The 14,622-nt window shown below is 43.0% G+C and overlaps 1 protein-coding gene across 1 annotated transcript in view; it reads right to left on the bottom strand.

The window, feature by feature from the left end:
- The window catches only part of lrp8 (low density lipoprotein receptor-related protein 8, apolipoprotein e receptor), a gene marked incomplete at its 5' end in the record, with an annotated part of 176,444 nt that overhangs the window by 60,946 nt on the left and 100,876 nt on the right, over positions 1-14,622 (bottom strand). Inside the window, one exon of the mRNA XM_080770430.1 lies at positions 6,003-6,131. Within this exon, the coding sequence (XP_080626556.1) occupies positions 6,003-6,131 (129 nt within the window). The remainder of the gene's footprint in view (positions 1-6,002; positions 6,132-14,622) is intronic.

Consider the following 14,622-nt stretch of genomic DNA (forward strand, 5'->3'; position numbering starts at 1 on the left):
ACGTACCACCATTGTCCCCAAGCACGTGCACAGTCTGCACACATTATCTATATATTTTTTAAGGTGTGGTGGACTATCCCAGCATGCTGTGATCTGTTATCAAATAATGGGTTTGGAAAATGTATTTACTCCACTGCAGGTGGACAGGGAGCACTGATACAATATGGCATGTGGTATACATGTTTGTTTAGCATGTGTCACAGTGTGGTTTGTGAAGGTAGAGTTCTTTTGGTCTACGGGGTGTTGTGTTGGATGAGTGTCTGTGTGTATTATGCACGCACGCACACACGCACGCACGGCTCTGTCCTCCAGCCTCAATGTGCCCTGCTTTATTTACAAACACCAAAGCCAACCTCTGAGTTTAATAGATTATATGTATCTCTATGGGCAGCAGACGGTTTAGCTGAGCAACACTGAAAGTGAAAATAACTTCATTTATATGCAGAATATTACCACCAAATTTACATCACACACCAATGGTGTACTTACGATTGTACTACAGCATTTACAGTATTTGCGAAAGAAAAGTTGAATTTATATAGGCCTACATTTATTAGTAAACATTGACTTCAATAGGAAAATCTAAAACTCCATTTCAGGTACTTTTCTCTCTGAATTCGTATGGCCTACAGTCCACTTGCCCCCCTCCCCCCAGCTCAGGAGTGTAGGCTAATAACAGGGAAGAAGAGTGCGTGCGGGTGCCCCGTAGGCCTTTGTTTTTACCTCTTTACTTTTGTGCCAACCCAACTTCCCAAGATCATTACCCACACTGAACATAATTTGCTGTTCATATATTCAGAATGGGTAAGGACTAGTCATTGTAATTTACCACTCGGGTAATAAAGCAGCCTACTTGTGCTGACAATCACTGTGTTTACTGTTTTCCTCTTATGTAATGTTTTTTTTTAAACAACCTGCCAAGCTTAATCGAGCAGGGATGTATTATATCTCGCAGAAAGTGAGATAAAGAAATATCTCTGCCAACAGCTGAGGTAAAATGAAAGTGTGAGTATAAATGTATGTCAATACATTTAAGGGGTTTCAGGGGAATGCATTGCTGACGTAAACAGTCACTCCAGTTATGCAAAATGACAAATGTGTGTCTAACTATAAGCTCGGCGTTGTGGTTTGCTAAATGCAGCCGAGCTGTGATTGGCCTACTTTTGTGGGGAGAGAGATACAGACAAACTCTGTTCTAGACGGCCAGGCCTCCTCAGCGCCACAACATAAACACTCCCCAGGCAGCTAGAAACGCTTCATGTGCAAGCTGTTTAGGTCGGCGATTTGTATAGGCTATTTGTAGTGATGTATACAAAACTGTATGGAGTTACAGTATACTTTCACAGCACAGTAAAGGGCTCCCTAAGGACCAGACCATACTACTAAATCCTCATTTATATTTCCGGTGTGTCACACACCGGAAATAGATCTAGATGATCTCCTATTTACAGAGAACAACACACTGAGTATATAACAGGCATAAGCTGCTGCTACTGTGAACACTTTAGATTAAAGAACTAAAGACAGACAGCGAAAGAGAGAGGTGGGAGGGAGAGAGAGACAAACAGACAGGCAGAGAGAGAGAGAGTTTGTCAGAGATACGGAACATAAGAAAGACAGGGTGCTTCTCTTAAGCACTACACCTTTTCCCATTAACATGCACCTGCAACTATATGGAAAACAACTAAACAAACCCTCACTTCCATAGGTCACATACAGTGAGGTGAGACTTGTGTGAGACTAGACTAGCCCTAGTCTGGGCACTGTCTCGTACAACATTACACAAGACAGCGTGCTTTACTTCAGCCATGCCTACGGAACTCTTCCGATAATGCCGGTTATGCATGCATATCCTCAAATGCAATATTGAGATTATACAGTCAACCTTAAAAAACAAACAACTCAATTTTATTGTAAGTAAGATATTCAATAAAATATCATAACGACCGAAAATGTAACAAGAAAATCGCTAGCCTACAGTAGCCACTCAACTGAGGACTGCCCAGCACAGCTGATTTTTATGGTTTGATCATGCTCGTACACACACACACACACACACACACACACACACACACACACACACACACACACACACACACACACACACACACACACACACACACACACACACACACACACACACACACACACACACACACACACACACACACACACACACACACACACACACAAAGAAGAAGCCTGCAGCGGGAGGGCCTAAACGAAAGTGATTCACCATTATAATTTATTAAAGGCACATAAACTTTCTTCAGAGGGGCCTCTTGTAAACGTAATAAAGATCCTCTCTTCGGATCCATGTATAATTCAACACATGGATATGCTCAATTAGCAGCTCTAATTAACATTCACCATGCTGCAATTCAAGGCTGCTCGGGGAGGAGGGAGGGGGGTACTGTATCTGCCAGCAGCCTATGCTGAATACATTCCTCGTGCAAGCATCTGTCAGCATGCTGCAGTTAAGCTAGCATGTCGTCTCTGCCCCACCAGTGTCCTGTGGAATCTGCATCTCTCCAGCCTCATGAGACTCTGTGGAGGTGGACACGTTTCTAATAGTTATAACATATTAGCTCATGTCCATTACATGTATTGTAGATAATGATATTACTGAGGCTTCAGGTGAGGGTGATAAAGAATAGTGTGTGTATGTATGTGTGTGTGTGTGTGTGTGTGTGTGTGTGTGTGTGTGTGTGTGTGTGTGTGTGTGTGTGTGTGTGTGTGTGTGAATGCACGCGTGCGTGTGCGTAGTAACGTCATTGAACCTGTGCCCTTACACCCTGACCCCATGTGCTTCAAAATCACCTCAGGATCCATTGTAATGTTTGCGTGAGCCATCAAGGCTCTCTCTCCATCTGCAAGTCACACAAGTCTCTCAATATTAATCTGCCATTGTCAATGGAATGATACTGTAGATCAAAAGCCAATCTCGACAGGTTATTACCACCGCACAGCCTCTGATGACACTTGCATGCACACACACACACACACACACACACACACACACACACACACACACACACACACACACACACACACACACACACACACACACACACACACACACACACACACACACACACACACACACACACACACACACACACACACACACACACACACACACACGAATGCCACATCAGGCAGGAAATCAATTATCATCAGTAGTCCTGTGAAATATTTCGAAGCCGCTGTCATCATCTTATTTCCCACTCGAGTACAGAATATAGGCAATGCGCCCGTCAGACAGATGAAAGGTAATGGACAGAGAGTGCTTAGCTTGAGATTGCCCTCTGTGTCAATACAAAGAAATTAAAAGGGAATAAAATAGTGCGCCTGCCTTCTGTGATGGACAGGGAATAACAATGTGATGTTGTGTGATGATGGGAGACTAAAGGAGGGGAGATGGATCGGGGTGGGGTGGGAGGAGAGAGAGAGACAGGGGGGGGGGGGGGGAGAGAGTCACGGGCAAGTGAATGTGAGACAGTAAGAGGGAGAAAAGCACAGGGGGGGATCTGAGATGGACAAATGAAGGGAAAGAGAGAGGGAAGAAAGAGAGAGAGAGAGCGTACCCTGTTCTTTTTAGATCCATATCCATTAGGGTGAGAGATGATATGGGAACGAGGCTTACATGACTAAATCAACAGCGCTTCTTGTTTTCATTAGGGCCACGGCCGCGAATAGCAGCACTTCTCCTTAACGACACACAGGCTTCATGAAAGGAGATGAATGATGAGACACAGAAAGAGGGAGAGAGGGGAGGGAGTCAGAGGAAGCAGAAACGAGCAATGCAGGGCGTATAGAGAGAAAGAAGGAAATATGGGAAAAAGGAAATTGGACATAGAGACCACAACAGGCCAACAAACCCAGCTGGTGAGTTGATTGATACAGAGGTTAGCCTGTGGCGCGTCTCAGAAGAAATAACGGATAATTGCAAAGCGGAAACTGGCCCAAAGTGACCCAGGGAGGGTTGGACAAGCAATGCGCTCCCTTGGCTCACGCACCAATTGCAATATAGTGGCCACCAGCATTTAGTGCCGAGCCAATATCCAACACAAGACTGAACACTGTAATCCCATGGCATTATATATCTTATTAGAACAAACAAGGTAACACTGTTATTTTACATTGACTGACAAAAGAAAGAGGCAGTCCGACAAGCCCAGAGTTGACTGTGTTTCACGAACACACAGCTCCACAGATCCTCCACCAACCCAACCCCCCCGCCCCCCCCCCCCCCACACACACACACACATTTTGTGACAGAATGAGATTACACTACCATGGAGACATGCAGACTCGCGACTATTGTGTGCCCCTGCCCACGCATGAGTGCGTTTGTGTGCCTGCGAATGTGAATGCAGGGCATGTTGACCCACAGCTACAGTACACCTGCCTTGGGCAGTGTGAAGTTCACGCAGATCTAGGGCAACGCAGACTAGAGTACACGTGCGTGGCCACACACTTCACAACATGCACTATAAGGAAGAACCCATTCATACTGTATATGTCCTATAGGCTAGCCCACACATCTAAGCAAATCCCAGTAACCTGGATAGTTTTTTGTTTTGTTTTGTGCAAAAGAGCAAATACACGACCCATACTATTCTGTAAAATGCTTCAGTTTCTGTGCGCATGTGTGTGTTTAAATCAATATCGCCTCACATCTAAGACAGGGGGAAAATCAATGCCTCTTTTACAGCTTTGATATCAGGCGTGAGGATTTAAGGGGATAAGGTTAGGTTGTCTGACAAAGAGAATTGAGCGTTCCTGTGCGTGCATGCATGAAAGAGTGAGTTTCTGTGTTTGTGAGTTTCTTCGTGTACAATGAATGAATGAATGAATAACTGTGCGCAGTGGTGGAAGCCTGTATTCAAAATGTTACTCGAATAAAACCTGTGATGTGAATGTGTGATGTACTGTAACTGTGTAGGTTCCGTACCCTATCATACTGTATGAAACCTACACAAACGCATGTGGACCATTCTGTCCAAAAACATGTTAAGCATCATTTTAATAAAAGTGTGTATGTGTGCTTGCCTTTATGCATGCTATCCCCAGATTGCATGTACGCCTTGAGAGCTATCAATCTGCCCTTTGGTCAAATTAAGCTGCATGCCCTACTTCTGTCTACCTGAAGAAAGCAGCCTGCCTTCTTCCTTCTTCTAGTCAGGAACAGATCAAAGAAAAAAGATCACAGTGATTGGAATAGATGGTTTCATTTCATCTTTCCAGTAGGCACCCAGCAAATATGAAAAAGAAATACGAAATCTAACATTTAGTTGCCTCCCAAGAAAGTGAGTTATAAATAACACAATAGACCACATCTTCAGTGAATTCTAAAATGTGTTGGTATCTGTGAAACTAACTGGGCAAAGGGCACTGAATTATGTCACTCATCACTGCTGATGTGGAACTAACTGGGCAAACGGCACTGGATTATGTCACTCATCACTGCTGAAATTGGACAGGGATGTAGGCAATCTTCTTTAAAAAAAATGGGGAAAACTAAAATTAATATTCTGCAACTGTAAATGCCCCCAAAGATCTTCTATCAATTACTCACTCTGTGAATTCATGGTGATTTTTTGTTCACTATTTTATAAAGCAGTTTATAAAGCACGCCACTCACATGGCACACTCCTTGCTTGTGCGTGAGACTGTTTAAAAGTGTTTTAAAAAGTCTGACAGAAAATGGGGTGTTTTGGAAGTGATGAAGACACTGGATACAAGACAGATTATACTGTACTCTGAGAGCTGTGTTGACTTTATGAACACATTCTTTATTGTTTTGTGCCGCCATTGATCTTGATCTCGCGTGTGTGTGTGTGTGTGTGTGTGTACGTACCCATTGTTAATGTTGTGAATGTGTATTCGGTGCACACATTGGTGTTTTGTTGTTGGTGCTTTTCCACAGGAGACAATACAGTGTATATTGGTTTTTCTCTCTTTCTCCCTCCCTCCCCTTTCCTCCAAACTAATCTCACCTGCAGCACACTGGTCCTCATCTGCTCCGTTCTCACAGTCCCGCTCTCCGTCACATCGCCATGACAACGACACACACTTGCTGGTGGCCCCACCACAGTCAAACTTCTCCGGCGGGCACGTCTGTCGACCTGCAGGGGTAGAGCGGAGGAAGACAGACAGAGGAAAAGGGAATGCAGAGAGGAAGATGAGGAATAGGTGCAGGGAAATGCAGGGGGAGGCGATATGAGAAGAAGTTGGGAGAAAGTGATGGAGAGAGAGAGAAGGAGACAGTCAGTCAATGAAGCACTTTGATAACTCGCTTATCTTGTTGCTCTGATCGATTCACCCTCAAAGGCGTGCAAATAATTAAGCAAGACACACGGAGACAGAGTAACAAAGAAACAGGCTGCTTGGCAGAGACACACACACACACGCACGCACGCTCGGTAAAAGTGCATTACAGCTGAGCAAGCCATTGTTTACATTTCTAACACATGGGGCAACAGGGAGAAAAACACAATGACACAATTCATCAAATTTATACAGAGTCCCCATGGTTCCTACAGCAAATCCCTGATCCCCGTTTCTGCAAACCACCATACTCCTTCAACATCCTGCCTTGTTTTTACTCCCCTATACAAGCACGCCGCACGCACGCACATACGCACGCACGCACGCACGCACGCACTGGGGATTATATCCCCAGATTGCATTACAGAGCGGTGTCAAACTCAACCCCATCAATTACTGTACATATTTGACCACCACTGTTCCTTGGAAACCAATCCAATCGTTATGTGTGTGTGTGTGTGTGTGTGTGTGTGTGTGTGTGTGTGTGTGGGTGCATGCGCAAGTGTGTGTCAGACAGACAGACGTGTGTGTGCGTCAGACAGACAGACATAGATCAATAGTACTTTTGGGATTCAATCATTCCAGGCTCTTTTTTAGTCCTATTCTTTATATAATTAACAGTATTGCATTAAATGTATGCCATTCAGGAGCTGGCAGTTTTTGTGGGAGACTGGGGACGTGCGTGTGTTTATTACCAACCTGCATGGACTGTGTTGCCCAGTTTTCTTCACAATGCACTACAGATTGGGACGTTTTTGCACCGAGGCACTTGGAACCTTCTCCTCTTCTTTCTTATATTTGACAAAGGTCTATCTAGTGGTTGATCAGCTCTCTCTCTCTCTCTCTCTCTCTCTCTCTGTGAATGTTGAGGTCTAGCATGAGTAGCTTTTCAAAGTGCTTCCCCTACATTCGTTTTCTCCTGGCCTTTTAACAAGAATGGGGTCTTCCTCAAATACCCTTTAATAGAGTGAGCAAGCTCCCACCATATCTGCGCAATCTGGTTATTACAGCCAAAAGATTTGAAAGTGGTGTGCGTGCGTGTGTGTGTGTGTGTGTGTGTGTGTGTGTGTGTGTGTGTGTGTGTGTGTGTGTGCGCACCTGCGACATGCGTGTGTGTGTATTTAATGTACAAAATACAGCTACGCTTATCAATGCAGAGGTACAGCATTAGTTCAAATACAGATCGGATGGTCTATAATGTATGTAGTGTAGTAGAAAATGGGATGAAATTACAGCACAATCTCAGCCACCACCAGTTGTGTGAATGACAGTATCTGACCGAGAGACCTTGGTAAAAGGTTGTGGATCACACACAGTCTCACACACACACACACACACACACACACACACACACACACACGCGCACGTGCACGCACGCACACATATGTATTCTTTTCGGCCAGTGACACATGACCAAGTGTAAATTACGTTTCAGCCAGAGCCATAGAGTAAGACAGAGTTACGACAACTACGTTCACTTCATGGGGCCAGTCCAATGACTTCGATTGGCGAATAGTGACAAAGGCCTGAACAGGAGGTTGACGAAATGCATTGGAGTCTATGGGCTTTATAGTGACAAACGAGTTACATGTGACCGGGCTGTTTTCTTCTGTGTCGTAACTCTATGGCTCTGGCTTCAGCCACCATGATGGCCAACAACACTGTATAGATTCAAAGGAGCACCAGGGCCCACTCTTCATTACACAGCGTAGTCCGGAGATAAACATTTTACAGCTCTCATACGGACACTTCTATTCCAGCGTTTATCATGCTCCCCAAGGCTGAAACTTGTGTTTAATTATCCTATTTCACAGACTATCAACTGGTTATGGACCTCCTGTTATTTCAGACTTAATTGATGGGCTGTCACAGCCTGTCAGAGGACAAAAATGCAGGTCTTAGTCTTCATCATTCACTCCCTGGCTCTCTCTCCCCTATATAAGGCAGTGGACTGAGTTTGATGATACACTGTACTTTGCTCAGTGTGTGCTCGAGTAGCGAGTCCACTATTGTTATCGTCATTATTCCCTGGGCCGTTTGGCATTTGCCCTCTGGGCTGTGACATCATGTGGGTCAACCAATAGGAAGAGAGAGTGAGGGGGGCTGTGACGTTGTGTGGGTCAATCCATCATCATCGAGTAGAGGGCTACTCGAGCCCACACTGTTTCTTCAGGAACAGTATTTTCTAGTTCTATGCTATATTCAGATATTAGTGTAGATTTCTGTCCTACACAAACATTAAATTCCCATTGACTATGAATGGAGGATTCATAGTGTCTGAGCAAATCGGCATAGTGTCTATTTTCGTCATGATGATGTACGAATCAGTACGATGATAAGATGATGTACCCCTCACTTCCCACGGGTGTGATTTTATAGTTCTATGCTATTTTTGAGGGCCTCCTATGTACAGCTTTTGTCCCCACACGTTACAATATTTGCAATGAAAGGAGAAATTATATTAGGTCATACGTCCGTCAAATATGGCATAGATTTGTGGCAACACAAACATTAAACACAACTGACAATGAAGGGAAAATGTACGTCATATGTAGACGAGCAAATTGGCTAGCCAATCAGATAAATTCAGCTGTTCATGAGATGATATGATGATGTATAATGATAAGAGAGCCCCTCACTTCACACAGGTGTGATTTTTATGTCAAAGTGCTCAGGTTCATTTTATATTATGTAAAGTATAGTAGTAAACGTGGTGAGAAACAATGTTCCATTGGTGTGTCACTACAGTATGTATATGAGTTAATGAGGAAAAACAGTTACAAATGCCATATTTTCTGACACAACTGTACTATTCTTTCCACACCGGCTGCTGTTATGATCTACAAGGACAGAGTGGTATGCTAATTAACATTTGATTAACTACCTTCCTAATTTCCATCACAAGGAGGGAGGGGAGAGGAGCACTATAGCGTGGCCCCACATCCTCTGCAGCTGTCTGCGCCGCATCAAAGCCAGCCTCCCAGGTGATTGATTTAGAGAGGTTCACAGCCCTCCACGCTAATGCTATGATAATATATTTATTGTGAGGCATGCGTTATATACGGGCAAGGGGCAATACAAGTCATGCTTAAGTCATTGCCTGTCACACTCAGCTGCAACACCAGAACTATGGCAGGTGGGATGGGTTTCTGTGATTATTTCTTGATAAATGGTAGGGAGATGGCGATTTATGGATGGGTTACAGAGTACCGTGAATACACAAACTGTAAAATCCTGAGTGTACTGTAAGTCTAAGAGAGTGCAAATGGAACCAAATAGATCTCATAAGGGTTAACTTATATAGCATAAGGGTTTCACTGTGCAGTCTGCTATATGTGGATTTAAAATGCTCAAGGTACACTATGTCTCCCTGCAGTTCAGTCAGTGGAGTCCTGATTGATGAGTACCTTAAGGTGTATTTATGCAAAGAATGCTATATTTGACCAAATTGGCGCTCGAGATTACAAATGCCCTCTACTCAACATTGCGGTTCAGACGGTAAAGAAATTAAAAGGAGAATTGCAAATGTATTCTAGAGGTCATTGGAAGTACATTGCAATAGCTTCATATAGTGGCAGCAGCAGCTGCCACTATATGAAAATGTCTGTTTCTGTCTACCTGGGTCCCTTTTATCTCCATATATGGAGATATCTGTAAGTCCATGTCTCTTTTATGCCCTTAGGCCCGGTCTCCCAGTAGCCAATTGTAATATAGGATAACACAAATTAAAAATATTTACAAGAGCTTTGTGAATTAAATAGACATCACACACATCTTCCGGTTTCCACCCGACAGAGACGATATGATTAGTTTAACATGGTTAATGAAGCCTTGTCAAATCTTGTTTTCATTCTCACAGCATCCCTCTGTTCTAATACAATGTACAATTTGGGCATTTAGCAGACCCTCTAATCCAGATAATCTTCCAGCATGTCTCCCTAACAGATGCTATCAAAGCATAAACACCACACAATTAATGTTGGCCGTTTCATCCATTCGTTCCATTATTATCTTAAATTGACAGTAAAACTATTTCCGCTGCTAATCCAAGTAACAGATTCATCGTTAAATGACAATTTGAATCTAGGGGAGATTGATATGATATGATATAGTATTCACACTGTTCACACTGAAATTTGTCTTGCGACACAACAGCCAAGTATGCAGAACACATATACAAACACAAAGAACAAGACAATTTACATACATAAAGACATGAGCAATATCCACCGCTTAGATTATCCTGTGGCTACTACATCTCCTATTAAGCCTCAAGGTCGACTGGTAGACAAAGGACCTCTTTAGTCTGACCTTATTGTATGCTGGTACACCATATCTCCTTCCTGAAGGTAGCAACCTATATTCTCCATACAACACATGCTTAGTATTAGAGGTGATATATATTCCTTGCTAACCTTAGGATGCTATGTTATCATATGTGGATGTATAAAGTTTCTGAAGTTGTTGTCCAACAATCTTTGAACAAATGTTCAGTTGTTGCAGCAGTTGTGACTTTAGGGCTGCAGACAGACATCCATACCAGGTGGTACTACAGTACTGAAGAACACTCATAATAACAGAAGTGAAAAACAAAAGAAGAATCCGTCTACTAGCACAGAAGGATAGACGGCGAAGATTGGGCTTGGGTTCAAGTAGGAGAATGTGTTTCAAAACATTACTGGAGGAGAGCATTGGAAATGCTGTTATAAATGCTCTTTCTCACTGACTTACGTATACTCCCATTAGGAATATCATGCTGTATAACTATACTGTCTTTTACTGCTGGCCACTACAAAGCTCCACAGAAGTAGACTGAAGATCAGTTCCTGGGCCTGTATACCGTCCCTACATGGTTTCCTGTGGCATTAAGTGAGCCTTGCTGGCTGCTACTTGGCCAGTGTTTGCCCCTTGGGCCTGGCTTTACCCCATCCATGAAATATTCCTATTGGACAAGACTTTAGTGTGAAGTCAGCTAAAAGCCACTGGTTGTCGAACTGAAAAGAACCCTTACTTTCAGTAGTGTGTGCTTGCTTGCATTTGGTGTTCTTTTAGTGGTAGAGCTCTGCTTTAAAGACATAATCACACATGGAATGCACATCACTTACACACACACACACACACACACACACACACACACACACACACACACACACACACACACACACACACACACACACACACACACACACACACACACACACTAGAAGAGTGATAAGGAAAACAAACTAGCTGTTACAGCAAAAACTAACGTTATCAACAGCATCTTCTATCTAACTATCTATAAATGCACCAAGTCTCTGTCTGTGTGTAATCCACGTAACTCTAGAACCCACCAACTTCAAATAACGTTAAAGTTGTCTCCCTACTGGTCAAAACCTGGTACTGCAGACTTTGGTTCTCTAGTAGTACAGTAGGTTTTGTGTTCATGTGCATGTGTGTGCGTGCGTGCCTGCCAGACCGCCTGCCTTTGTGTGAATGTATGCATGCTCACATGAACATGTATTCCTAGGCTATAGGCGGGTAATTACAAATATGCAGCAGCATATTTGTCAATGTATGGGGCACAACCTTTGTAATGATCTCTGCGATTGCAGGCGGGATCAATCTGATATTGCACACGACCAAGGATATGATCATAGACTGCAATAGGCCTATATCTGTAACTGGAAAGGTTCTTGCTGTCGATAAGTTCATCAATACCTCAGTGTCTGCTGTGCTGATGGATACACTTGTCAGTGATTACTGAGAGAGAGAGAGAGAGAGAGAGAGAGAGAGAGAGAGAGAGAGAGAGAGAGAGAGAGAAGAGAGAGCAGATAAGGAGTACTGACTCTGCCATCTGAGAGAAACATTATTTTCTTTACAACCTCATTATTATCCTCCTCATAATTTAACTGCTGGGTCAAACAACAACAGCAGTAACACTAGGCATGATTATCATTCAAATTTTAAATGATAATCATGCCTAGTAGGCCTAGTATAGGTATTTATCAGTAATGTAATGGTTGCATACTTACCACATTAGACTTGCCGTGTCATTATCAGCAAGAATCATTAATGTTTTTTAATGACACATCTAAAGCTCTCAACGCATCGCGATGCAACACGCTGTTTGCTTTGTATATGACAAAATACCTAGTAAATAATTGAGCGAAAGCTTAAAGACTCTTACTACTACTATTATACTACTACTACTACTCTAGTACTACTACTACTACTATACAAACTCTATCTTGTTAAGACTAGCAACTCACATGGGCAATCTTCTTTGTTATGCTACACAGAATGATTAAATGTCTCTTTGATATAGCAATGTCTACTTTCAGTTTAAGCCCTTGAGTTGAAAATAATCTAATGCATTTAGTCATAATCAATGTGGAAGCAGCCTCTCATTTGGCCTGCACGTCTATGGTCAGACATTTGATTGGCATCTGATCTATAATAATCCCACCCCCCACACCCTCCGTAACCCAAATGACCAATCAGGACAATTAAATCATTGTAACTCTGCTGCCAATCAGCGGTTTGGTGCACTGAGCCGAAGGGCACGGACTTTGGGAACATCCCACACCAAGAGAGCAAGAGTTGTCAAAATCTAGCTGTCTATATTCTCTGACAGCAGCCCTAGGCCTCTGACGCACGCACGCACAGACACACACACACACACACACACACACACACACACACACACACACACACACACACACACACACACACACACACACACACACACACACACACACAGTCAGATTGAACCACTGTGTGTCAGACAGGCATGAAAGTGGTTGTGTGTGTGTCTCTCACTTCTCTCCTCTTCCTTTCTCTCATACATACACATTACACATACACAGTGCGCACGCACACACACACGCGCGCGCACGCGCACGCACACACACACACGCGCGCGCACGCACACGCGCACACCATTCTCAGATGGAGCTTGGATTACGGTACAGAGCTGCAGATATTTCAAGGGGTAAAGTGAATTTATTGTGCAGATTTGTGCAGAACGCAATTACATTCAAATAAGGAGGAAGACTGGAGGTGAGTGCCTGGCTAATCTCTTTTAAGAATTCCACAGCATGCACAGCATTCCATTAGAGCTGCACACAGGAAAATCCTCTGTGTCAATTGCACTCTAATTGCGTAGAAATCGAACCAAATGGACCTGTACGCACTTGTAGTGAATGCGTACATTAAGGATTTTGCTGTGTAGGAGAAGCAAAGAGATTATATTAAACAAGATGCCCGAGGCCCTCATTTACATTAATGATTCATACAAGAACATCAATGTATTCTTAAGTCAATGAGTCAACTTTGTGAGTTTGATGGCTGATTGTATAGTACTGCACCATGGCTGCGCAAGTTACATTAATCCTGCTCCTAATGTTGCTGAAGTTCAGATGAGGCCTGATGAGTGACCTGTAAGGGTACACCGGCCTGCTTCCATTTATTCCAACATAGAGTTAAAAAAAAACTAACAATGTTTTATGCGTTGCGGTCACATTCCACACTATTTTGAAAACTTCACCCAACAGGCATAGCGTGACTTTGGGAGTAGTGTTTTACTATTCATAGGACATGAACTCTGGGATTCATAAATCATAATCCATAACCCATGACAATTAATGTTTAATCTGGCATAAAAATATATATTTTCGGGACAGTCTGTGCTTGTGAGTCGAATGTGTGTGTGTGTGTGTGTGTGTGTGTGTGTGTGTGTGTGTGTGTGTGTGTGTGTGTGTGCCTATGAATGACTGAGTGTGTGCAACTGTGCATACAGTAGGTTTGCAGGTTTGCATAGCACTTTGTTGAGAATTGGAGCATGATGATTTGTAGATAGGAAAGCTTGGCGAGGGGGGTTTAAATGAACTGGAACAGAGCTTGATAAAAAGTTCACATGACATACAGTAGTATTTGTACTATACTGTAGTATTTCAAAATTATATATTTATGTCCTTGGGTGAGTTGGCCCAGTCACAATATCACTCCCTTGGTTTTCACTCATGTGATTTTACATGGTTACACAATCATATTATACATGAAGATGGTTACCTCGTGATGCGATTGAAGCGTAACCACATTTAAGCCTCATCAGGGTTCAATTTACTGCTTCTGGTCAGACTGAATTGAAGACATGCATTTCCTTTGGGCAAATGTACTATAGACTGAATTTTTTTAGTTATAAGAATTCAACAATTGAATAAAACCAAAATGCAGGTTAACCACACTAACCTGGCCATCCTTTTTGGGATAATGTTCAGTATTTGTCCAAATTTGCATTATTCAAAA

This window comes from Protomyctophum bolini (assembly GCF_963924005.1).
Source record: "Protomyctophum bolini genome assembly, chromosome: 8".
Classification (NCBI taxonomy): Eukaryota; Metazoa; Chordata; class Actinopteri; order Myctophiformes; family Myctophidae; genus Protomyctophum; species Protomyctophum bolini.